This window comes from Vidua macroura, chromosome 27 (genome assembly GCF_024509145.1).
Source record: "Vidua macroura isolate BioBank_ID:100142 chromosome 27, ASM2450914v1, whole genome shotgun sequence".
Lineage (NCBI taxonomy): Eukaryota > Metazoa > Chordata > Aves > Passeriformes > Viduidae > Vidua > Vidua macroura.
In genome coordinates, this window is record NC_071597.1 from 351,879 (window position 1) to 376,948 (window position 25,070).

Below are 25,070 nucleotides of genomic sequence, written 5' to 3' on the forward strand. Positions count from 1 at the left end.
CTGCACCAGTCGTGCCACTGGCACTTGATGCCATGTATGTCCCCCCAAAATGCAAAGGGGACCAGCCCTGTCTTGAGGACAAGTGCAGGACAAGCTCCTGGCTGGGCTGCAGCGCATGGGCAGGGCTGGCAAGGCGATGGGGTGCTGGGGAGGCCCTGCCCTGCCTCATCACACTCCTCTAGGAGCCCTTCAGCGGCCAGACCTGCACCTTTGGGTGCTGAGAAAATGCATCTGCCTGCAGTCCTGGGAGCAGTCACCCCTTCTTGGGCAGCTGCCTGTGCTGGGGCTGGGCTCAGCCTGGCACAGCCCACAGACAGGAATGGCTAACACTGTCTCCAGTGGTGTGGCAGCACTGGGGGAGTCTTGGGAGGTTAAAGACAGTGGATTAAATAAAGGAATTGAGTTCGACAAAGATGGGATGTTCCTCTGGGCTGGAATCTCTGTCTCATGCTGACATCTACAGCTACATCAAAGGCAGCTTCCCAGCCACCACTCAGTCTCCCCGTTCCCCTCTGGCTCCTCGGATCTGTTCTTCTTGCACAGGCTGTGATTGCTGGCGTCTCGTGGAGCAAAGCTGCAGAGGAGCGGTGCTGGCAAACATGCTAATCAGTGTCATTACAATTCATTAGCTCTGTACCAGAAAGCCCCCAACTTAAAAACAAATTATTGCCTATTAGACATTTCATTTTGCAAGACAAATCCCAGATCCTTGTTGTCCTGTGTGGAATCATGGTGAAGGTGGTGATTAGATACAGAGTGGTCACAGATGAAAGACGTTTTCGTGCCGCAGATGCCAGTTCTAATCCAACTGGGTCACGAGTGATTTAATTACTGCCTGTGATTTCCCAGGGAGCCCAAGCGATCTCAGTTTGCTCTCAGAGTCCTCGGGAACCAAACCACTGTCTGGTGCTGAATGAGCAGGAAGAGCTGAGACACCCCAAATGGGGACCAGTGGCTGCAGGGGCATGGACAGGGGGCTGCTGCTTCCCCTCATCCTGGATCATGTCTGGAGCTCCCATCACAGGACAGGCTGAGCTGGAGCATTTCAAAACTTACACCCTGATCCATTGCTTTCCCCAAAAGTCCTTTCCACCAGTGTCTCAAAAAAGTAATGAGATTTAAAGAACAGCTCATGCACACTGCTACCAGGGCGTTGTGTCTGGGCTCTGCCAGCCCCCATGTCCCTGAAAGGCAGAGGGAAGCACTCTCCTTTGGAGCACGAGGCTCTGGTTTCCTGGCAAATCTGAGCTGACAGCAGCTCATACCCCTTTGGCCAGGGTCCGTGGGAAGGACACATTGTTCAGGCATCTCCTATGCCCAGGAGGCTTCACACAATCCCCGAGCCCAACTCAAACCACTTTTCTTGGCTTTGGAGGCTGCTGAGCTGCTCCCCCGAACCGATGCCAAGGCAGGGCCAAAGCACCTGGAGGGAGCTGTGCCCTGGGGCTGATTTGTGTCACAAGCTCTTCCTCCTCTCCAATATCCCGTATTATGTACCCTGACCTTCTCCCTGGCTTCCCAGTGCTGTCACCCTGCCTCACACTGGGGCTGCCTGGTGCTGTCCCCTCCCTTGGCAACACAGCCCTGGAACAACAGTTCTTTGCAAAGGGAAAGGTCCTGGTTTCCCAATTACCCACTGAAATGTCTGTCCATGCGTGTTTGGGAGCAGAAAAGTTTGAGATGAGCAGAGAAATCGCTGTGACAGCTTCAGCATCGCTGGGCCTGCAGCAGAGAGCGGGGCCCCTGGCAGGGGGACCTGGGCCCCCGGGGGAGCCTGGGCTGCTCTGGGAGTCAGAGGGGGCTGGCAGCTGCTGGTGGGATTATCTTGGGTTTCACGGGGGGTCCCAGATGAGCTCTCTGATTTTGGCAGCTGGCAGGGAACCCACTGGCCTTGAATGGCTCCTGCAGGGCTGGGGTGGCAGTGCCTGAGGCTGGGCTGTCGCCTGTTGCACTGACCAAGGAGCCCACGGTTGTTCTCTCGGCTGGTCTGGGAGAGCCCTGCTGAGAGACAACTCCTGAAAACCACCCAGAGCAGCAGAGGGAGGGGAACTGGTGGGTCTGACCATGGGCAGCCTGGCGGGTGTGTGATCCCATTTTATGCTGCTGCTCTGTGATCCTGGGCCATGTTCCTTTTCCATGACCCTGTTCTGTGTGCTCTGGCACCTCGTTCTCAGCTGCATTCCCTCCTCCTTCCCCCACTGCTCTCTGCTGTGGCAGCCTTTCAGCTGTTCATTACCCACCAGTCGGTTTCAGCCATGTTCAGTGGGGCTTTGTCTGCAATAATCCCAAGGTATTGATTTAAATAGTTTGCAAACATGTGGGATTAGGGTCTAATTGGGACTAATCGGGGTGCAGCAGTCATGTCACCGCTGAGCTGGGGCTGGGACATTCTCACATCTGCCCTCGATAGAGCTCCCAGCCGTGCCCAGCCTTGGTGCTGCCAGGGCCTGCTCCAGCAATGCCAGAGGAAATGCTCCTTCTTGCTTCCTCCTGCAGCAGTTTGCTGCTCTCCTGCTTTTGGGACTTTTTGGAGAAATTTGGCAGGGACAAGCCAGTACCTAGCTGGCATGGGAGCCACTTCACAGCGTCCATCACAGCTACACTGGCAGCACATTGGGCTCTCCCAAACTTCCCAATGGCAGATCCATGCCCAGCTTAAGTGTTAAAAGGAATTTAACATTTGGTTGGGACAGACCCTGCATCTGCCAGGTGCTGATCAATATCTTGTGCCCGAGCAGCACCAGGGTTCAGATTTTAAGCTTCTGTGAATTTATGAAGGACAAACATACGGAGTCCTCCTGCTCCATTGGCCTCGGCTGCTCCCTTCAGCTGTGAACAAAGATGAGCAAAAATAGCTTTTCAGATCAGATTTGAATAACCTGGAATCTCAGTGGGAGAAATATAATGGTTTTTTCATGTCTTAAAGATGCTGGCTGGGATCAGGAATAATTTGAAGAAGCTGAATTGGGTAATTGTACATTTTCCTTCCCTCTGCTCACTCCCAGGCTTCTCCCTTCCTGTTGGGGCATAGGGATGGGGTGCAGGGATGTCCCTTGAGGCTCCTGGGGGCAGGGCTGGGAGGGCTGAGGAGGGGAGGGATTTAGCCCTGCCACTGGGATCTGGCAGAAAAGCCCTGTTTCACTAAATGCTCTTTTTTTTTTTTTTTTTTACAAAAAAACCCTCCAGTTTCTGTGGGGGAAGGGACCTGGGGGTGCCGTGTGAGAGGCTGCACATGAGCCCAGACCCTGCACATCAACTTCGTGCTGGCCCATGAATCCAGAACAAACTGCTCCCTTTCCAAATCCTCAGAAAATACCCCATTAGCTTGCTGTCCCTCTGAAACGCCCAGTTATTCAGCTTTCTGTGGATTAATAACTGTAGCATAATTAATCTCTGATTTTATTGAGTCAGTAGCTTCAAATAGAAAATGAATTGATCAGTGGTCAGCTTTGCCTTGAAGGTTTTTGTGGTGCAGAGCCTTCCCCACCAGGACTCTGACCTCTGGCTCTGCACCCCAGTTCTGGTCAGAGCTTCAGGGATATTTTTCCCTGACACACTTATTCTAAAAAGATCCTTTACATTTAAACTCTTGGCCATAAAATGACACAGAGAAGCTGCAGGGCTTTTCTTGTGCTGCTGGGGCATGAAGGAGGTGGGGGCCTCCCATGGCAGGGGCTTGGCTGCTCAGGTGGATCCTCCAGCTGCATCCATAGAAGGGGTTTGCCCTAAGAAATATAGAGATCAAGCCAAAATATATCAAGGTCGGATAATATAAATCAAGTATCATCTTTGTGTGGGCTGGTGGGGGCTGCCGGGCCATGGGAGTGTCAGGGTGCCACTGATGTGCTGGCAGAGGCTGTGCTGCACTGCTGGCAGTGGCGATTTTTCCCAAAAAAATCAGTAGGAAATTGTCTCGTGTTATTTTTAAGCCCTGCAGTTGTGAGCCATTCCTCTTGAATCGCGGATTTTGCTGTCACTTTCTTTCAGTCGGTTTGCTGTCAAATTGCCTCAATAGTGTTTCACGGCCACTCAGCTCAGGGCTGAGACACACGTGACATTAATTAGAAGTGGATTAAGAACAACGAGGAACATGTAGCCATGGAATATTTCACGATTTCCCATGTAGCATCATCAGCTCAGCAGATTTGGAAGAGGAAACCTGGCATTTATTTTAAGCAGGGGAAAAAAGTGGTCAAAGCAGCAGCTAAACTGTGAGCATGCCCCAACTTGTCGGCACCCGCTGGTCCCCGTCCCGAGAGAGCTCTGAGCCTGAAGGGGCCTTTTCCAGAGCTCCATCGGCAGCTCTGAGCAGGGGTGGTGGGGTGATGTCCCCTAGGAAGGGTGCCCGGTGATGGGGATGCTCTAGGGTCGGGCTCCTGGCTCTTGTGGCCACCCCAGGCATCGGATCCAAACGCTTCCTGTTTGGAGGGCTTGGCTTTGCCCCCGAGCACTTGGGGGCTGCTGTGTCTTAAACATCCCCTGGGGGACCTTGGCACCCCCGGGGGGCTCTGCTGTTCTCAGGAGGAGGCAGCCACTGTCCTGCTCTGACACGGGAGAGAGGCGAGCATCCTGCTGCATCCCACAGCTGCATCCCGCAGCTTCCCGCTCCCCGGCTGTCACTGGGGATTAGAGGTGCTGGATGGAGCCGGTCGTGCCGGGGCCGGGCTGTGCGTGCGAGGGCTGCGCGGCCGCCCCGTGCCCCGGCGCGGTCCCAAAGAGCACCGGGACTGAACGGGGGGGACTGGAGAGGGGGTGACAGCCACGGGGAATTGACTTGTCCGCGTCTCAGTGATGGAAACGCAGCTCATTCCCCCCGGACTCCAGCCCCGGGCCCCTCTCCGTGCCCGCTGTGTCTCTGCGTGTGTGCGCACACGCGTGTGCTGCTCGCCCGGGGACACGGGAGGAGCGAGCGTTTGGAACCAGGCGAATGGGGAGAGGGGAGGCAGGTCGGGGGAGCTGGGGGAGGGCAAGCAGGGGGTTGTGGGTAGTGTAGAGCTGTCACTGTGATTTAGGGTCGGCTGCTTAAACTGTTTTATGTTCCCAGACAGTAAGTCGTAAGCAATATAAAATTTTCTCTGAAGAGATGATCTCCCTCCCCTCGTCATGCTTCTGCCTCTTTCCCAGAGTGAGCTCTCCTTTCCATAACCCCATGGTGTCAGGGCGGGTGTGCAGAGGGAGAAAATGGGATTCTGGCTTTTGGAGGCATGTCCACAGCCTGGAATTGGGGGTCCAAGGGGACCCAGGGCCCTGCTCTCTGATCCTGGTGCTGCTGGGAAAGCTGGTGACACTGGGAGCAGAGTGGTGCAGAGCTCTGGATGAGCTGGCTGTGAGGAACTGCTGTTCATAGCCGTGTGTCCTTCCAGCACAAGGACTGTGGCCTTTCCCTGCAGCCTCCCTGGGCTGCCCCAGCTCTGCTTTTGGAGTATGTGAGTAGGAGCTGTTGGAGCTGCTGGAGCGGTTGGAGCAGGGCTGCCTCTGCCTGCAGGCACTGCCTGCTCACCTCAAATTCAGTTCCCTTCCTTTTTCATGCTCCTGAGTTATCACTGCTTTTGGACAGCTTGCCCACAACACTGCTCCAGCTCACCTCTGGTATTTTCTGCAGCCACAGATTTATGAGGAACAGTTTCATTTATGTGGCCATTGCTGTGCCAGCCATAGGGTCTCGGGTGTGGTCTGAGCTGTGGCACCAGAGCGTTTGCCCAGATGAGCTCCCTGGGCACCAGCAGCTCCTGAGGGGCCAAAGCTAAGCATGAACCTGATGGGCAAGACCAGACACAGCATCACCCCATGCTAATTAAGCATCCAGAAGATTTTGGGTAGTTGGTTTCCATGCCAAACCCCAGTTGACTCCATATGGGCCCTGTGGCCCCCCAGGAAATCTGCACTGGGCTAGGGGGAACCGAAGTGTGGTGGCAAGGTGGAACCGTCTGCCCTGCCCCTTCCAGGAGGGCCGACGTCAATTAGATGGAAAATCTTACACTCTCTCTCTGAAACTATTTCCAGGTGTAATTTCCACCCCTTTTCTTGATAATTAAATATTTTTAGGTCATCCAGTTTCTCCACCCTATTCACAGACGTGTCCTGGATGCCTTTGTAATTAGCCTCCCTGGGAAAGATGATGAAGGCGGGAGGCACAGCCCATCGCCCCACTACCAAAGCCCTGCCCACCTTGGCTCATCCTTGGGGGTCAGAGCTGGGGGTGTGTGTCCCCCAGGATCGCCAGACCCCTCCACTGACACAAAGCTCCCAGGTTTGCTCCTTTTAAATGCATAAAAGCAGAAACCTGCAGGAAGGATTAATTAAAAAACTGAGGATTAATAAAAAAAAAAAAAGGATCTGGGTGGGCACTGTGAACTCTGCAGTTTGGCAAGTCTCTGTTTATCAGGGGGGTCATGGGGGACTGTGAGCCACAAACCCCATTCTCTTTGTGTGGGAAGCCCCCTGGGGGAGGAGGATTCAGCCCTTAAAATATGTTACTTTAATCCTGAGCAAACTCAGGAGCAGGAAAGGTCAGCGCCTGCCTTCCTGGCCCGGCAGGGATGAACCGCCGGCGGCTGCTTCAGCCGGAGCCTTCTGCTTCTGATGGGGCTCAAGTTACAGAGCAGAAGAAAACCGATACACATCCTCCAGGTGTATCAGTCCTGATCCTATCTGGCGTCTTTCACCCCCAAATTATACCCTAAATCCTTGGTGAACAAAGTCAGCCAGAAAGGCTCTGGAAGGCTCAGCAGACTTGGGCAGGGGAGCAGTTCTGGCTGGGCTTTTATCCCTGTCTCCCTCCTCCTTTATTGATGTGTTCGTTGCCCAGTTCTGGTCACTATTTGCCAGGCTGCCTCTGGAGTCTAAGGCTGAGAAGAGCCAGTCCTGGACGTCCCTCAGCCAGCAAAGAATTTAACACTGCCCTCAGCGGGGTTCGGAGTAATCCCTCTGTCGTGGTTCCTGGAGTCTGTTGTCACAAAGAACCCAGCGAATTGGTGACATTGGTGCCACAGCTGAGCCTGAGCACCCTCCCCTTCCTCCTGCCTTCCCTCGTCCTTTAAGCCACAGGCAGGATTCGAGCAGACCTGCCCAAGCAAGCCGGGCTTTAATGCGTGTTTGGGATTTGCCTCTCCCGGGATGGGTGTGATGAGCTGCAGGCTGAGGGCTGGGGCCTGGGGCCATTTCACAAGAAATTCTCTGGCTCCATCCCCACACCCTTGGGATGTTCAGCCATCAGTGTCCCACACGTGGGCATCAACCTGTGTTGGAAAGTGGTGACCACGAGGGGCTGTGGCATCTGACCCGTGCTGGCTCTGGGGTTTTTTTAGTGCCTCCCACGGGAGGGTGGAGCTGGTTTTCATGGCCCCCGGGCACCCTTCTCAGCCACTCCGGGGTAGAAGCTTCAGCAGCTTCATCCCACAGAGGAGGTTTTGGGGAGCTGCAGCCACGGGCTTTGCTCCCTGGGATGGGGGCAGCTGGCAGCACCGCTGGGATGGGGATGTGGGTCTGGACCCTGTGGGAAGGTTTGTGCTGCTGCCCTAGGCCAGCTCTGGGGTACACGGACAAATATAGCAAGTTATGCACTGGACAGACCCACAGTGCAGAGCTGGGAAATTCCAGTGATGCGCTGGGCTGGGCTGGGAGGGCCGGAGGCGTTAATGGCAGGGGCTGTAATCAGCACCTGCAATTAGCCTCCGCTCCAGCTGGCCTCAAAGGCTCGGCCACAAAGTGCAGCATCCCACACCCCGTTCCTCCCTCCCACCCCTCCGTGTCACTCCAGCTCGAGCCCTTTCAGCCATGGCGAGGAGCTGCTCGCCTGGCTGGGATAAATGCAGCATGAACCACAGCTGGGAGAGGATTTATTGAGGGAATTGCTGGGTAGAACGGTCAGGGCTGGGTGTAAGTGGAGGATGCAGTGGGGGTCAGGGCTGCACATCCCGCCGGTCCTTGCCGGAGGTCAGGAGATGCCAGACTTGCTCGAGGCTTGTGGTTATCCCTGGGGAAAGGAGAACAGCCATCGTTCTGGGATGGAGGAGCCCCCTGCTCCTCCCAGTCTTTACATTTCCAGCTCCCTCTGCTCGACGCTCCTTGCAGTAACACCAAACTGTTGATGACATTAAACAAATTAATATCGGGTTTAAATAGCCTGCGGGAGGCCGGGCCAGGCGTGCGGGGCCAGCTGTCAATCCCGGATTAGCGAGTGCCCCGGCTAAACTTACTGCTGCTGTTAACGACCCTGACAGCAACACCCTGCCCGGGGCTCTGCCAGTGCTGCCCCGGTGCCAGCCAAGCCAGGGTGAAGTCTGGGAGAAAGACCCATGGTGTGCTGTAGCCCAGCAGCAGCGCCCAGAGGGGTCCTGATGGCTTTAGTGCTTTTCAGTGCACCAAAATTCCGTAACTTACCCCAAAAGTGCCTAGTCTGGCTGTGACACACGGGAAGGGACTCAGGCATCTCATGGTTTAAAGATTAATTTTCACTCTGCTTATGGCCCAGCGGTTTCTGCCCAACTCCTTGTATTGTTTGACTTGAGAAAAATATTTAATTCCTTCCTTGTTCTTGTCTCCTATTCAGGGAGGCAGGGGAGGTGATTGTTTCCCCTTTTCACGAGCAAGTTTTTCATATCCCTGTTTAAAGGGCAGCAATGTAGGCAAGTAATGAGCCTCACCTCCTGAGAAGAAGCCAAAAATCAGCACAGAGAAGGTGCTGCCATGAGAAGCCCAGCTGCCACAGTCTGTGCTGATGAACTGATGGGGAGGGTAGTAGGCCCTGGGCTCATGAAAACCCCAATCATGGGGGACTGAGATGAGCACCCCACCCGGGCCAGGCTGCCCGTGTCCACTCCTGTCACCCCACAGGCTGATGACATGGTTGGGTCAGGCACTGTGTGCTTCCAGCACTCAGGGCTGGGGCTGAACGGAGCAGGGACCAGGCAGGGACACGTCCCTGCTGCCGGCGAGCCGCTCCTGGGGGTCGGGGTCGGTGGCAGCTGCTGAATCTTCTCTCCCCGAACAAACCTGGCAGCAGAGACCCACAAGGACATTTTGGCACGTGTCACCCCAAAGCAGTCACCTTAGGGGACTCTCCGGGAGAGCCCCGGGGGTGCAGCGGAGCCGTTGAGGGTTCCCTCCCCTCGCCCCAAGTTTCGGGGTTCGGGCAGCCCCGGCGCGGGGGCGGCTGTGCGGGGAGAGGGAGCGCCCGGTCCCCCCGCCCATTTCCACGCTGATACCCGGCACCTCCGGCAGCTTCTCCCCCCGCACTCCTGCGGGGCCGAGGCGGGGCCGGACGCGGGGCGAGGGGCGGCAGCGAGCGGGGTGCGCCCGCCCGGCCCTGCCCGCAGCTCTGCCCGGCGAGCGGGAGGCACCAGCAGCGCGGAGGCGACGCAGCCGCATCCAAAATGCTTCTAGGTGGGTAAACGCAACTTTCCCGCAGCCTCATCTCTCCCCGTCGCCCTCCATCTCTCTCCCCTCCATCGCTCCTTCATCCCCCGGCTCGCTGCTGGCGGAGTCGCTGTTCGGGGGTGCAGCGGGACCGGGGCAGCTGCGGAGCTCGGGGGCCGTGCGGGGGTCGGGGGGCCGGTGGGGCTCGCGGGGGGGGGGACCGGGGTATCGCCTCGCCGCGGTCCCGGAGCTACCGCTCCCCGCACGGCCCCGGCTTGAGCGCTCCCGTCTTCTGCCGGGTTCCTTCAGCTGGAGGAAAGGGCACTTTTTTCAGCGCCCGAGCTGTTCTTCATGGACAGAAACACACCGATGTGGTTATTTTGCTGGTAGCTCTGCGCAGACTGTGTGTGTGTGTGTGGGGGGGGGGGTCTCTTCTCCACTTTGGTCACTAACTTAACTCTAAATAGTGAAACAGTGAGGTGGGTTATTTAATGCCGGGAAAGAACCCCCGGAATAAGCGGTACTCAAGGAGTCCGGGCTCAGAGTGAGGGGCTGGGAATGGGCTCGGTATCACACTCAACTATTGATTCACCTGTGGGGTCCCCATCCTGTTCCCAGCAGGGCTTGGCACCCCAAATTATCCTCATGAGATTTTCCTGTTTCTAAGCAAATGATGTCGTTCCCATTCCTTATTGCCGTTCTGCCTGAAAACCCCGGTAAAGAGCTGCTCGTGTTATTTGCATCAGCTGAGGCTGTACCCTACACCCACAAAATGGTCCCTCCCCGCCCAACACAGAGGCAGCCTGTTCCCTCGGCTCCCAGCCTGCTAATCCTAATTACTTACGGGCTTCAAGCTGAGTTTGACTCACTGCATCTTATTGATTTCTCCCAGGGCTGCAAAAAGAGGAGGGAAAAGGTTGTGTGCTGACGGGGCTGGATTTTGCCCTTGCTCTTTGTCTGGGTGTCAGCTCCAACTTGTGTTTCTGCTGCACCTGCGACACAAACGTTCGATGCTGTTTGTGTGATATGAGGCTGGGGGAGAGTGACCAACAGTGTCCTTGCGAGGGTGGCCAGGTGGCCAGTGGTGGAGCTCCGTGACCAGGCTTGGCTGGCACGGACTGGAGAAGCGGAGCAGCGGCAGCAAAGAGAACATGATGCTGTTCTTGGCTTTGTGTGGATTCGGGGCTGGTGATTTTAGTGGTTTTGTTATAATCAGCGTTAACTTTGCGGCAGGTGCTGGGGAGGGAGCGTGGCCCCTGGCTGCTGGCAGTGATGGGTCTGGCACGTCCCTGTGGGCAGCGGTGCCGCTTCTCTGTGTGTGTGCTGTGCACATCTGTGTGGGCACGGGCACGTCTGCAGGCTGCCATGCACTCGCTTTCCTCTGGAAACGTGTGCTTGTGGGTGCCCATGGTTGCCCGAGGGCGACCAAGCCAGGAACATGGATGTTGTTAGCCTGCACATCAGTCAGGTGCCTGTGTTGGAGTGCCTGCCTCCCATGGATCAAGCTGGCCCCAGCTGTCTCCCGTAGATCAATTTAATTTTTCTAATAGTTTGAAACACAATCTTTTCTCTGAAATGTCTTTCCCTGTCTCTCTGGAACGTGTAACACTACTCGGGATATTTATCTGGAGTACTTGTCAGGCAAAGCAGGCTTAAAAGACAAACTAAAGTCCAACCCCAGAGCTTGCTTTTCACTCTGTTGCTTCAGATATGGAGGAAACATTGAATAGCCACTAAAGTTTCAATTTTGACCCCGCAGTGTCTTGGGCTCACTGACGTTCCCCATGCCAGGACCATGTTGCTCCAGGGGGAAGAACGTGGTGGTCATAGTGCTTTCATGGTGATTTCAGCCCTCTTGGGACTTCTGGGGGTGGCAGTGTGGGGAGCCTGGTCCCACTGAGCTGCTGGGTTTGGCTTTGGGGCTCCTTTGGCAGATGGTGGGACCAAGCTTTGCCTGTGCTTGTTTTGGGTGGATTTCCCTGTAAATGCAGCAGTTGTTTTTATTACTGGGGCTTGCTCCAAGCAATGTCCTGGGGGATGCATCTGTCCCCTGGTTTCAACCCTGAGCAACACTGGGGGGGGGGCATGGGGGGCTCTGACCTCCTCCAACAGACTCAGCCTCCCCTTCAGAGTATTTTTAGACCAAGCTGTCATCTAATCTTGACCTCCAGGATGATGTGGGCTAAAAAATATCACTGCGTCTCCAGCATCAAGCCGAGGATATAATTCACAAATCCCTTTAGTCCATTTTTAATTATGCCTCACCTTGCTGCAGTAATGAACTGCTAACAAGTATTTTGAGCAAATGTGAACTTTTTTTTTTAAGTTTCTCAGTGCTGATGCTCCTGGCAGGTGCTGGCGGCACTGAGGCTTTGATGGTTTGTTTCAGCACCCACCTGATGTCCCTGAGCTTGTAATGACTGCAGGGGCTGGGGATTTAGCAGATTGCTTTTTTTTGCCTTTCCTGAGCGGGATGTTGGAAGGAGTGGGCTGGCTGCTCCCACTCTCCTCCAGAGTGATTATATTAGCATGGCCTGGGTAGGAGTGGCGGAAATTACAATGAAATACTAGAGGTAGGAAATAAAAATCTAATTTAAAAATAATGACAGATGTGTGTCATCTCCCAAACCCTAGGCATGACCATCCTGGCCATGGGGCAGCCGTGGTTGCAGGGGGGGTTGTGTACTTCAGCTGTTGGGGAGCTGTGCTCAGGGAATAATGATGGGAGCAGAGAGCAGGCGAGGGGAGGCAAAAGGCTTTGGTCTCTCTAAAACTTGGGAGGGAAAATATGTGAGTGGATTAGGGTTTGAAAGCCCTCTTGGTCCCCCAGGACTTGCTCTCCTGAAGTCTGAGTTGGTGGGCGCCCTTGGGGCAATTCCCTTTTTCCCCCTACCCAAGCAAAGCTGGGACTGGCTGAAGCCCACATGGTTTCACTGCTTGGGGGGGTTTGGGGACAGCTGTGACACTGTCACATGCAGTGGTTTGGGTGTCACCATGGTGTGCAGTGCTCTGGCACGTCTGGGATGGCACTGCTGAGAGGGAGCAGCCCAGCAGGGATGGCCACTGGCTGGAGCCTGGCTCTGCCGCTGCCCTACCAGGTGGCCCTGGCCATGTCACTTATCCTCTCTGAACCTGGCTGTCTTCTTCTGGGTCTTCTTGGCTCTCTGGGGGCTCTGTGCCAGCCCAGCCCCGGCTGTGTGAGGGAGGCACCTGCCTTCAGGTGCTTCAATAATAGAAATCATTAATTTTCACTGCTAATGGAAGAAATGCTGCACTATGAAAAATGTGCGTTGGCTTGGAGGCAATTCAAAAGGCTGGTGGAGACGGGAGCCCCTAATTTGTTCCAAATTGGTTATTTCACTGGAATGGTGAGAAAGCATCAATCTGAGGAGCTTTTCTCCCTTTTCATTTCTGTCAGCCGTTCCTCGGCTGTAATGAATTGGACTTGGCTGCAATTTTTACAATTTAAACAGTGTCCAGAATAAAGGCTGAACTGATCGGGGGCTCTGGTGCTCTCCTGAGCTCTCCATCTCTCCAGGGAGGACCCTGGCCTCTCCCCCACCACCCACGGAGGGGTGGGCAGGGCTGTGGGCAGTGGAGCCCATATCAGGGTTCAGTGCTTGCCACCTCCCTTCCACTGCCTCCAGTCAGGATGAGCCCAAATCCCTCCTGAGCCCCTCGGGACCTGTGGCAGAGGTTGGTGGGGTCTTGGCTGGGCTGCACTGGCCTGGCAGGACTGCTGGCTGTGACACAGAGGACACTGAGCTGATTGGGATCTCTGCTGCAGGAGGCATTCCTAAATGCTGCTTTTTTTCAGATCACTACCTGGCAAATGGGGAGCGTTGGGAATTAAAATCCAAAGGGAGCTGGGCTCAATGTTTGTGGACAAGGGAGGAAAGGATGCTCGATAGAGCAAGACTGATATCCAGTTTTGCTCCTCAGCAGCTGTTTTTGATATCAGTGCTGTGGGGTAAAGTTCCCTATAGCTCCTGGAGAGAAAGATAGAGCCAAGCTGCCTCCCAAGGACCAGGTGCATGGACTGGAGGAAGCCCAGGGAGCGAGATCACCCTGTCCCTGCTTCTGCTCCTTGACAAAAGGGCTTTGCCCTTCTCAGCTGCTGCTCAGAGGAGCCTCAGCCGGGAGCTGGGGTCGCCGGCGGGGAGAGATGAGCATGCTCCCCCCGTCCCCAGCCTGGCTCAGTAATCCTGTTGTGGCCATGTCCAGAGTTTGCAGGAATGTCATCTGAGTTTATTTCAAGGCTTGTTCCCTGCCAGCTGCAATCACGCAGCTGAAGGTTGTGACAAAGCTGTGCAGGGGAAAGAGGCACGAGGCTGCATCCTGCAAGCTGGCAGTGGGGTGTGTGTGGGGATCCCCTGTCACCAAGCTGGGCGGCTGCTTCTCCAGTAGCACCCCATGGTTCCCTACCTATGGCCCACTGCCCATCCAAGCCCCTCCACCAGGTCCTGAGCGTGCTGGAGCCAGAGTCTTTGTGCCCACAGTGGTGCTGGAAGGGCAGCCCCAGCAGAGGAGGAACAGCCCCCTGAGTACCCTGAGCTGCAGGAGAGCTGGGACCCAGCTGGGAAACACTGAGGTCCCCCAGTGTGTGTCCCATCCCCTTCCCTGTGTGGGAACACCTTCTCTTCCCCACGTCCCTTCCAGTGTCTGCACATCCTGCAGGCCGTGTCCCTGCCAGATCCGCCCGTCCAGGCACCAGCCCGGGGGCTGCAGGAGTATTTTTAATTTGGCTGAGCTGACACGGTGCCGGGTGCTCTCTCCCACATGAGACAGCGGCTCCTCGCAGCCTTCCCCCTCCGCCACACACGGCAGAGATTGAACTGAGCTGTCACCACCTTCGGGTGCGAGGGATGCAGCCGGGCAGCTCCCATGAGTCCTCCCTCCCCTGCATGTTCCAGTTCATTTTGGGGGCTCTCACAGCTGGGGTTTTGGGTGCAGAGGGTGAGCAGGGACTTGCAGGGTGCTGGTTCTCTCCTACCCCGTGCCCTGTGATGGCCAGGGGTGAGAGGGCTGGTGGAGCCAGGCACAGCAAGGTGGGTGGGCAGGAGAACTGGGGGCTGAGCAGGGATGGGCTCCCTGGGGTCAGCAGCTCTGGAACACCAGCACCTCCCCTTCCCTGCGGGAAGAGTGTGCGTCATTTCCCAGAGCCTGACTGGCTTAGAGCAGGGATGGAAACAAAATCTCATAAATATCTTTGGACTTGGGGATGTAAAAAATTTTTGGGGTAATATTGCTGGGTTTGGTCTCTTCTGTTCAGCTTCTTATAGATGCAGTAAGAAACCCTCGGGGAGCCCATCCATGGATGTGGGGCTGGAGTGCAGGAAGAGGTGCCAGGGATCGACTTGGAGAATCCCAGTGGGGTCTGCTCTGGCTGCCAGAGGTGTGGGATGCCAATGGAAACTGGGACTCAGATGGAAACTGTGGCTCATGGCTGCTGCCTCCCTCGAGCCGAGGGGATGATGGATGTGCTGGTGCTCTGGGCACCTGCCCACCCAGCACGGCACAGTCGGGAAAAATAGCAACAATTGGCTCGAGCCAAGGCGGCTGCTGCTGCTACATGGAGGTAAACAGGAGTATCTCCACTCCAGTTCCTTTAGGAAGGACGTCTGACATCCGGCAGCTATGTGAGGGCAGAGTGCTCGGCAGGGTCAGGGACATCCTGCAAATGCTGCCCAAAATTCCTGTTAAAGCTTGAGGCTTCCATCAGGAATGGGTTTGCAGGGGAGAAGGGGTCAGTGGTTTGAGCCTTGGCTCTTGCATGGGGCAGGCAGAACAAGGTGCTCTCGTCTGGAGTCCACTGGTCCCGTGGATTCCACTGCAGGGGAGGGGTCCCCATGGGAACTGGAGTTGGTTCTGGCCACTGCTAATTTGGGGTCGCTGACCGTTGCCGTCCTGCTCTGGGTGCTGGGAACCAGGGAATGGGACCGGGGGATGCAGCAGGCTCCTGCCTAAAAACTCATTTTAAAGGCTCAATCCTCTTTTCTCGCGGCATTAGCACAAGAATAAATCGGGTGTGTTTCACCCCAGGAGCCGGCTCTGGTTTCACCACCTCCTGCTCTCATTAACCCTGGGCTGACACTTCGGCAAGAATGTCCCCAGCGCAGGAAGAGCCTCTTGCCCCGGGATATGTGGAGGAGCCTAAAGAGAGGAATTAACCGGGGGCCGCCAGACCCCCCTGGTGCAGAGCCAGCCGGAGCCAGGCACAATGCAGCTCCTAATCCAGGCGAATTCCAGTGGGCCACGTCCCTCCTCATGGCCCAACTCCACACCGGGAGAAGGGCGAGTCTGGGTGGGAGCATCCTTCAGCTCCCAGGCACAGGATATGTGCTGGGAAGCAAGGAGCCAGGTTCCCATCAGGGATCCCACGGGACAGTGGTGCCCCTTGGGATTTCAGTTCTCAGGAGCCTTGTTCGGGGAAAGCAAAATTCTCTTTCTGGAAGTAGTCAAGAGGCTCTAAATTTCACCTGCATTTATTGCTGTAAGAAAGCTTTTTGGGATGTGAGGAACCCCTCTGCTCGTTAGGGAGCCCTGGGGCAAGGGGCTGGGTTTCTGCCCCAGTCCTGCAGCTGTGGACCGGGAGTGCAGGTAAGCCTTGTGATCCTGCCGAAACTCCGTGTCCACGGCTGGGGGCTGCTCTGCCCACGGCTGCTTGCAGAACACTTCCAAAACCCAGAAACGCCCGTCCTGGCTGGCTGCAAACTCCTGCAGCTCACCCTGCTGTGAGCCGAGGGACCCAGGCTAGCAGTCCCCGGGCCACCTGGTGCCCATCGTTCCTCGCAGCCTGGGGGAAGGGGTCCCGGCAGGTGAGCATGCGGCACGCACAGGGCACGGCTCCGTGGGCTCCCCCTCCCCAGGGGCCGGTGCGGCCACCACGTCCACTGTCCCCGTGGCCCGGCCACGGCCGCGCGGCCTTCCCCATGCCATCCCGGCCGCCGCTAGTGGCCACTGCCGCCGTGGGCTGCCGGGAGCACCCGTGCGGCAGCCAGCCCTCGCAGCAAGATGGCCGCTCCCGTGCTCCGCTGAGCGCGGGCCGCCGCAGGCTTTGTTCCCGCAGCCGCCGCGCTCGGGGCCGCGGGGGCTGCGGGGCGGGGGGTGCTGCCGCCTCCCGAACGCCCCGCTGCTTCTTGTTTTATTTTTGGCTTTGCGTTGTTTGGCTGGGTTTGGTTTCGTTTTGTTTTGGTTTGGGTTTTTTTTTTTTGTGTGTTTTTTTTTTTTTTTTTTAAATTAGATGATTTTTTTTTTTTTTCCTATTTAAAATCTGGGAAGTTTGCAAGCCCCCCAGCCCAAAGCTTATGGCAGCCTTTCCATGGTACGTATGTAGGGGCGGGTGAGCGGGGTGGGCACGCTGGGCTGGGCGCTGGGGCTGCTCCGCTCACCCTCTCGGGCACGGCGAGACCGCAGCCAGGGCTGATGCGCCAGGGACAAGGCTCAGGGCAGGACTTGTCCTCTCACAAGTAAATCCTGATCCTGCCCAAACTTGCTGGCGGGGAGAGAAGCAGGCTGCTGGGGGGACCGGAGTGTGACCCCCATCCCGAGCTGCTGCCGAGTCCGCCACGGTGCGCAGTGCTGCTCTTGCCCGTGGGCAGCAGCAGTGAGGGGTGCTGGGCTGGTGCCAGAGCCCCGCGGGTGCTGCGGGAATGGGTGCTGTGGGAAGAGGTGCCACGGCGCTCTGCTCCATCCCAACCCCCGCCCCGGCCTCGTGCATCCCACACACTAATTGCTGCTCTTTTTTCTTTTCTTTTCAAGGCAGCAGCTTCTGCTGGAGCAAGTGCTAGTGGGGGGCTGTGGGGATGGCTTGGGAGCGAATGGGGTCAGTGACAGGCAAAGAGCACAGGAATGCTCCCCCTGGGGCCATTGCAGCCAGGAGCTCGGTGCCTGCCCGGCGCAGGGATGGATGGGGTCGCTGTGCCAGGTCACTCCAGGGCCACCTGCCAGCGCTGTCCAGGGCACCCCGTGGGGAGCACTGGCTCGGTGGGGGTGGGCTTTTGCAGCACTGGGAGTCGTAGTGTTATTCTAACTCCTGAAATGTGAGGGTTCATTCCCCCTGCTCCCACAGTGCTGTGGCAATGGCTCTGGTTTGGGGGCTTGATCTTCAGAAAAACCCCAAGTTCATCATCGGTGTCTCAGCAAGTCACGTGGACTGATGGTATTCCCCAGTTTTCCTGCTGCTCAGTGTCCGTGTTCTTTCTTTTTCCCTCTGAGTTTTGGTTCTCCCCCTTCCCCATGCAGCGCTGGATTCTTCCCCCTCCTGTCACCAACACCTTTATCAAGGCTCAGTTTGGATTTTCAGTCCGGTTCATGGAGAAATGCGAGTTCAGACTGAGCAGGCCTGAAGTGTAGGGAGGAGGTCAAGTGAATGCTTAAACCCTTCAAGTCCCGGTTTGGTTACATGCTTAAGTGCTTTGCAGCCTCTAGCTCAGTAGATATTTGGGAGCTTGGCCTGGAGTGGATCCAGTGTGTCTCCCCCTGGGAGGGACACTGGGATGCCACTGAACGTGCAAAGCATGGCTCTGCTGCTGTGGGACCTGCCACGGCTTCGGCAATTCCCTGGAGGAGGGACAAGCCAGGCAGGACTGAGAGCACACAAGCACGTGTGTCTGAGCTAGCTGCCAGTCACCCTTGTTCTGCTCCAGGGCCCTGGCACTCACTGCCAGCCGCGGGTGCTGCTCCTCTAGGGCTGAACGCTCTTTTTTGGGTGTTTCAGCCAGTGCTGAGCCTTCCTCACCTTCCCACTGCCAGCAGAGTGGGGAAGGCTGCTCTGAGGGGAAGCATGTGGGTGTTCCTGTGCTGATGGGAGCATTTGTGTGTGCGCCAGTCCCACCAGTGACACCAAGAGCTTCTGGTGGTGCCGATGAGGTGCTTGATGGGATCCCCTCATGTGGTGCTGGGGCTGTTGCACAGCCTGACCTGTCCTCAGCACCGCTGTCACCGTGCCACTGTCGCTTGTGCCACCACAGCCGAGCCCTGGCTGAGGTTTGCAGGGCCCTAATCCCATTTCCCTTGTGTCTCTTTCATCTCCAGTCGGACCAGGAGAGTGGTAATAGACCTTCTTACTAAATTAAATGTGCACGCTGCTCCTCAAGGCACAGTGTGGTTCAGCCGTGGTTGATTTCCCAGCCACAGCAGTATGGTGCCTCCAGGGAAAAAGCCAGCTGGGGAAACTTCCAATTCCAATAAAAAGTGTAAACGCTATTTCAATGAGCACTGGAAGGAAGAATTTACCTGGCTGGAGTTTGACTATGAGAGGAAACTCATGTTTTGCATAGAGTGTCGGCAGGCACTGGTGAAGAACAAGCACGGTAAAGCGGAAAACGCCTTTACCGTGGGCACGGACAACTTCCAGCGCCACGCGCTGCTGCGGCACGTCACCTCCGGCGCGCACCGCCAGGCGCTGGCGGTGAACCGGGAGCAGCTGGCCTTCGAGACCCGCGTCCACGGCCACCCCGAGCTGCGCTCGGTCATCAAGGTGGAGGTGAACCCGGCGAAGGTGGCCGTCCTCACCACCGTCTACTGGATGGCCAAGGAAGAGATCCCGGATGAGAAGTGCTCCTCCCTGCTCAACTTCCAGAAGTTCAACCTGTGCCAGGCGCTGCTGGCCTCGGAGCACAGCGAGCACTACCACCCTGGCAGCGTCAGGGAGATGCAGGTGTGTACGGGGGGCTGGGGGGCTGCACCTGGGTGGCCGCTGTGGTGCGTGGCCGCTGTGCCTGGCAGGGCAGGGACGGTGCCCGCGCCCACCGGCCGTGCGGGAGCTCCCCGAGCCTGCCCGGCTGCTTTGCAGGATGAAAGCTAATTGTCTCAGGAGTTCAATTAGCACATGAGCACATGGTTTTTGCCTCTTTTGCACTAAACTGAGTGATCAGAAAGATCAAGTAGCCGGAGAGTTTAAGAGGGATTTCTGAATTTTATGAATGCTTCACTCCTGCTAAAATCAAATTAAATTTTTAGTGAGTTTTGGCTGTTTTCCAGGCTTTTCAGCTCTCTGTAGAGCTTTATTTTGCTACAGATAGACTAAACTCACTAATTAAGTTTCCTAGCCTGTGGTGATCCTTGCAGCACTCACACACAGAGGAAGTTTTCCCTCCGAACTGGGGAGTTTGCCTGAAATGGGGGGAGTGTAAATAAATGAGTAAAGATGGAAAAAATGTTGCTATTTTGCTGCTGCTCCTGCCCCTGCTGGGCCAGTGAAGTGGAACTGTTGGAGTTGAATGGGGCAGGTGGGTTCCTGGTATCCTGCCTCACTGCCAGCATAGGTGGGGGCTTGGGAACGGGATTCTGGCGGCTTGAGGGGTCAGTGCTGCTGGTGGTGCTGTGTCCTGCTGCATCTGTGGGGCTCTGACCCCAAGCTCAGGACAAAAAGCTCTCAGCAGCTTCCCATGGTGCTTGAGCTGCCAAACGGGAGCAGGAGGAGAAAGCTTATTAGGGAAAAAGAAAGCGATTTCCAGCCTCTGTGTGTGCAACTAGTGTAAGGGCTTTTCCCTGGCTCGGGGCTCATGCCCTGTGGGGTGGGAGCCCACCCGCTCACTCTGTGCCCGGTGCTGCCCATCTCCCACTGAATCTCATTTGTGTTTCTCTCTCCCTCCCTGCACCCCTCCTTCAACTGGCCCAGGCAGCCATTGCCAAAGTCCTCCACAACGAGGACAGGCACAGGATCAAAGCCTCGCCGTTCATTGGGCTGGTGGTGGACGAGACGGTGGACGTCCTGGAGCACCGCAGCCTCGCCATGTTCACCACCACTGTCTCCCCCTGCAACGGGCAGACCTCCACCACCTTCCTGGGCAGCTTCGAGCTGCCTGCCGGGGAGGCCTCCACTGTGGCAGGCAAGGTGGGTGAGGTGATGCGCTCCTTCGGCATCCCCACCATGAAGCTCACCTGGCTCAGCGCTGGCAGTGCCTCACTGGTGGCCGAGTGGCTGAGCGGGGTGGGGACGGCGCTGACCTCGCTCTGCCCGCTCCTCACTGAGGTGCACTGCCTGTCCCATGGCACCTCCCTGCTGCTGGCCGAGAGCATCAGCACCATTGAATACCTCCAGAAGTATGAGACCACCGTGGATGCCGTGTATAGGCTCTACTCCAGCTTCCAGGGAGAAGGCGATAGCCTGCAGGAGCTGCGGAGAGTCCTGGACCTCTGTGAGATAGACCTCGGGAGCCCCAAAGCCATCCACTGGACTTCTATCTTCCCAGCTGTAGAAGCCATCGACTCCTCGTGGCCCACACTGGTGCTGCTGCTGGAGAGGGAGGCGGAGCGCTCACCCGTGGCCCGTGGCCTCTGCGAAGAGCTCAAGAAATTCCAGTTTGTGGCCTTCACCAAGATCCTCCTGGATGTTCTCCCCATCTTCCAGAAGCTCAGTCGCTTCTTCCAGATCGAGGACTTTGACCTCTCCATCTTGAAGCCCATAGTCTCAGCCACAGCCACCACTCTGCAGGCCCAGCAGAGCACCAGTGGCCAGAACCTCCGGGAGTTCCTCAGCGAGATGAACAAGCACCCGCAGGACGGCCGGGAGGGCGAGAGCCGCCTCTACTACAAGGGTGTTGAGCTGGCCAACTGCTCCCAGGTGCACCTGAAACACTTTGAGCACCTGAAGGACAGCTACCTGGAGAGGGTGCGGGGCAACCTGCTGGACAGGTTCCCCAGCAGCGTCCTGGAGGCCATCAGCTCCTTCTCTGCCATCTTCAACCCCAAGTGCTACCCCCAGTCTCTGGAGGACATTGGCAGCTATGGGGTCAGCGAGCTGAATTTCCTGCTGCAGGTGTACTCACGCGTGGTGGTGAGCGAGAGGGCCCTGAGCGACTTTCCCCTCTTCAAGCGCATCGTCTTCAGCCTCAGCCAGCTCTCCTTCAAGGACCTCTGTGTCAAGCTGGTCTACAGCAGCTCTGAGATGCATGAACTCTTCCCAGACTTCGCTGTCCTGGCAGCTATTGCCCTGGCCTTGCCGCTGGGCTCGGCCCTTGCCGAGAAGATCAGCCGGGGCCGCGAGCTGCTGAAGCGCGGCCGGTTGCGCCTTGCGAAGGACGAGGGGCTCTCTGACCTCATGAAGATCGCCATCGACGGGCCAGCCATCAGCGAGTTTAACTTTGCGTTGGCCATCGAGTACTATGAGAGCATGAGGGAGTCTGGCTTCATCGTGGCACAGGTGAAGTGAGCGTGGCTGGTGAGGGCCGAGCCCTTGGGCAGGAGCCGGGGCCTGCGGGCAGCCCCCAGGGCCAGCTCAACGCAGCCCTTCCACATCACTGGTCACTGCTGGGGCCGGGCAGCCGCAGTGGAGGGTGACCTGCTCTGTGCTGGGAAGAGAAAACAGGATCCTTTGCAAAGCTATGCTGGTCCCATGACCACCCCTCCCTCATGCCCCAAACCTCTGTTTGAATCGCTCAGAGTTCAGAATCCTGGGGCCACCTGAGATCCCAAATTGCAATGAGTTTTTTCTAAGGGTTTGTCATTATTTTGTTTTAGGGAGATGAAGGCAAAGCTCTTGAGCTCAAATGTCACATTGCCTTTGCACAAAGATACCCAGCAGCTTTTGCTTAATGCTCTGCAAAAATATGGGATTTCTGTTATTCTGGAGCCTGGAGAGTGAATGCAGAAAAGGCAGTGCATCCTCCGAGCTCTGCGCCGACCCCAACATGCCTGGCGGTGTCGTGTTGGTGTTCCTTGCACACAGCACAGCGTATTTTTAGTAGTGGCATCAAGTCACGATCATTTCAAGAGCAAGAGATTTAGGGAATGATATTGTAATGGCTGAGGAAATAGTAACTTTAAATGCATCATTGTGTACATATGTGTATGTGTGTATATATATATAAATATACATATATAAATATCTATATTTAAAAGGTCTATCTTAATTTTCCTAAAGTTTAAAGTATAAAGATATCTAAAAGGACTTTTTTTTTTTTTTTTTTTGCAAGGACAGAATAAATTATGAGCAGGGGTCCAAAACCAATCAATAGCTAATTCTTGTTCTTTCCAAAACATCCTCACCTCCCCGAGCTCCCTTTGCACCCTGAGCTCTTGGCAACCTGCAGTCTGGGAGAAAGTCCTTCAACACCTGCTTTTGTGACCAGCTGGAGGTGTTCATCCTGTAGTTCTGCTCTGAAGTGTTACTCTTGATCCCAAGGTGGGCAGAGCTGTTGGTGCCTGCAGCAGCCAGGAGCTCAGGGCCCTCTGCCCACGGGTCTGGTGGTCCCAGCAGGGCTGGGGTGCTGCTGGTGTGTTCCAGTGTGGTGGGGCTTTGCTGGTTTTGACTTGGAGGGCTGTTTCCGTCACTTCAGAATTATTCTAATCAGCAATAAACCCAGTACAGCAGCATGAAGCATTATCTCAGTTGAATCCTGAGCACCAGGTCCTCTGCTGGGGCTGCCAAAAGCTGGAAATGGGAGGATGTAGCAGATCTGCTGCCCCACAGTCCAGGTCTGGTTGCTCTGGGAGTCCAGTGCAGTGCAATCTGTTTGTTACTAGTCCAGATTCCAGAGGTGCTGGGGCTGCACTGGTGCTGCCATCATGGTCCAGCATTGTGACTGGGGGTTGCTCCTCTTCTCTGGCCATCAGCCTTTGGCATTGGGGAGCCTCCTGGAAACATGCTTGGCCAGAGACAAAAGCTTTAAAGCCCTGGGTAAGGATTTAGAGACACCATCAAAAATTGCTGAGAACATCTCCCAAGCAGGAGGGAGCCTCCGTGTGAATAAACAGCTCCGACTCCATCTGGCCTGGGCAGACTCTGCACCAGATGCTCGCTGAGGCAGCGGCGTCTGCGGAGATGGGTCCTTGGCAGACTCGTGTTGGCATGAGAAACCTGCAGCTCGGGGAGGTTCACACAGGCAGGTGACAGAGCACAACAGTTGCTCTGCTCTGCCTCACAGGGACCAGGAGGAAAACCTGCTGCAGGTGTGTGTCCAGTGGCTGTGTTGGGTGAAGGGGTGGGGGACAGGCTTGGGGGGACAGCCAGACACAGTTGGGGTGAGTTTGGTTAAACGTAGGGCTGAAAATTCCTTTAAATTCCAAGGGATCCCTACAAAAGTCACTCATCTGTGGAACAGGAACTGGGCTGAGCTCCGGAGGGCTGGGAAGGGGCTGAGCCCCAGGTAGAGAATGTGCAGGCTCTGATGTCTCTGGCTGAGCCCCGAGCAGGGGACACGCAACACCACAACAGGGACATTGTGGCTTTGCCATCTCTTGGTCAGGCCTGGACTGTACCTGTGGAACTGGGGGGGAGGGGCACAGAGACAACCCCCCCAAACTGCAGCAGGTGCTCACGCCATGAACACGTGGCTCCTGTGCTCCTCTCCTTGTACCAGCCCCTTGGAATGCTCTGCAGAGCCTGGAGCGTGTCCTGGCCAGGAGGACCAGCAGTGCCAGAGCAGCAGCATTCGCTGTGGAGGTGGGGGCTCCTCTGCCAAAGCGGGGGGAGACAGAGCAGGGGCTGTGACAAAAAGCTGAACCACTGGGGGCCTGTTCACCAGCACAGCCCCACCTGCTGCTGGCCATGCCTGTCACCTTGCCTAAGGTCGTGTCATTCTATACAGACCTGGGACCCTGCCACTCTCCCAAAAGCAAATCTCCTTAATTGAGTGTCTAATTAATACCTAAAAATACTGCCCTCAGCTGCTGCTGGAATCTGCCCTGCAGCAAAGGTAAGGCAGGACCCGCAATGCCATGGCCCTGTAACCTTGGAAAGGTGCCCCAAGAGCATCCTGTGGGTGCCCAGCAGGATGTTGTGACATGCTGGGGAGCTTCACTGGGATGGCCTGAGCCCTCTTCCTGCTCCTCGGGGTCTTGTCTGCTTCAGGGACAAAGCCAAGTGAGAAAAGACCTGCCCATCTGCAGGGTCTCACGGGGGTTTCTGAGCTCTCTCTGCCTGGTTTATCCCAGTCCAGAAATGTGTTTAATCCACAGATTTGAGCTCAAGGATGTGCCAAAGAGGTTGACATATCTTCTCTGTACCATTGGTGGGCAGCAGCCGCTGCAGGTGGTGGCTGACCCTGGGAGTCTGTGTCCCCTCAGCACTCATCCTGTGCCTGCCCAGTGCAGGAGCTGCTCCCCAGGGAGTGAACCCTTCAGCCCAAGCATTAGTTGAGCTGCAGCATCCCTTCTTGTAGTCACTGATTTTGGGGATAAGGTGATCCCCAATATACATATATTGGGGATCACCTTCCATATGTATATTCCTTCCATATACATATATATATACATATATATATATATATAATATTATATATAAAATATATAAATATATATTAAAATGTCTATATATATATATTTTTTTTTTACAAGTGTATTTTATGTTTTTAAGGCCAGTGCAGTCTGTGCAAATCGCACTGGCTGTGACGAGTGCCACCCCTCATGATCCAGCCCCAAATGCCTTCGCTGCTCTCGCGTGGGGCCCCGGCTGCGTGTGCTGGGGGGTCCCAGGGCAGCTCCTCTGGCGCCAGCCCAGCCGTCTCAAATGATTTGATGTAGAAACGCTGTTTCACGCCTCAGAAGGTTAATTATGCACCCCTCACCCAGTCCTGCTCGCTGCTGCTGCGATGTTATTTATTTATTTTTAAGCGGTTTCACAGATTTCCCTTCTGGGCGACTCTGGAATTAACTCGATCAGTGCACGCCTGATGAAGCAAACTGTAATTCCTCCCCGGAGTCAGGCCTGGCTTGGGGATGGCTCTGGCGCCGTGGCAGAGCCTCTGCGTGCGCTCGCCCAGAAAGAG

At 56.1% G+C, this 25,070-nt stretch overlaps 2 protein-coding genes across 6 annotated transcripts in view; both read left to right on the top strand.

The window, feature by feature from the left end:
- The window catches only part of ZNF385C (zinc finger protein 385C), a 58,512-nt gene that overhangs the window by 19,725 nt on the left and 13,717 nt on the right, over positions 1–25,070 (top strand). Inside the window, exon 1 of one of the 4 annotated variants that reach the window (XM_054000374.1) lies at positions 9,309–9,384. The exons of the other annotated variants lie outside the window; for them this stretch is intronic. Within the exon in view, the coding sequence (XP_053856349.1) occupies positions 9,375–9,384 (10 nt within the window). The 5' untranslated portion in view covers positions 9,309–9,374. Of the gene's footprint in view, positions 1–9,308; positions 9,385–25,070 lie in introns of those variants that run through there. 4 annotated transcript variants of the gene reach the window in all.
- On the top strand, positions 16,574–22,225 carry C27H17orf113 (chromosome 27 C17orf113 homolog). Of its 2 annotated transcripts, XM_054000366.1 has the most exons (3): positions 16,574–16,681; positions 18,394–19,018; positions 19,982–22,225. In XM_054000366.1, exons 2-3 carry the CDS (start codon positions 18,500–18,502, stop codon positions 21,512–21,514), a joined length of 2,052 nt encoding a protein of 683 aa, XP_053856341.1. In that variant the 5' UTR covers positions 16,574–16,681; positions 18,394–18,499; the 3' UTR covers positions 21,515–22,225. The 2 variants fall into 2 exon arrangements, with proteins under 2 accessions (XP_053856341.1, XP_053856342.1); XM_054000367.1 differs by lacking the exon at positions 16,574–16,681 and having other exon boundaries at positions 17,400–19,018.

Excerpts from the sequence above, each read along its gene's own strand:
- C27H17orf113 (XM_054000366.1), top strand. The coding sequence starts at position 18,500 with ATGGTGCCTCCAGGGAAAAAGCCAGCTGGGGAAACTTCCAATTCCAAT. Across the intron at positions 19,019-19,981 it reads GCAGCGTCAGGGAGATGCAG|GCAGCCATTGCCAAAGTCCT; the intron begins GTGTGTACGGGG and ends CAACTGGCCCAG.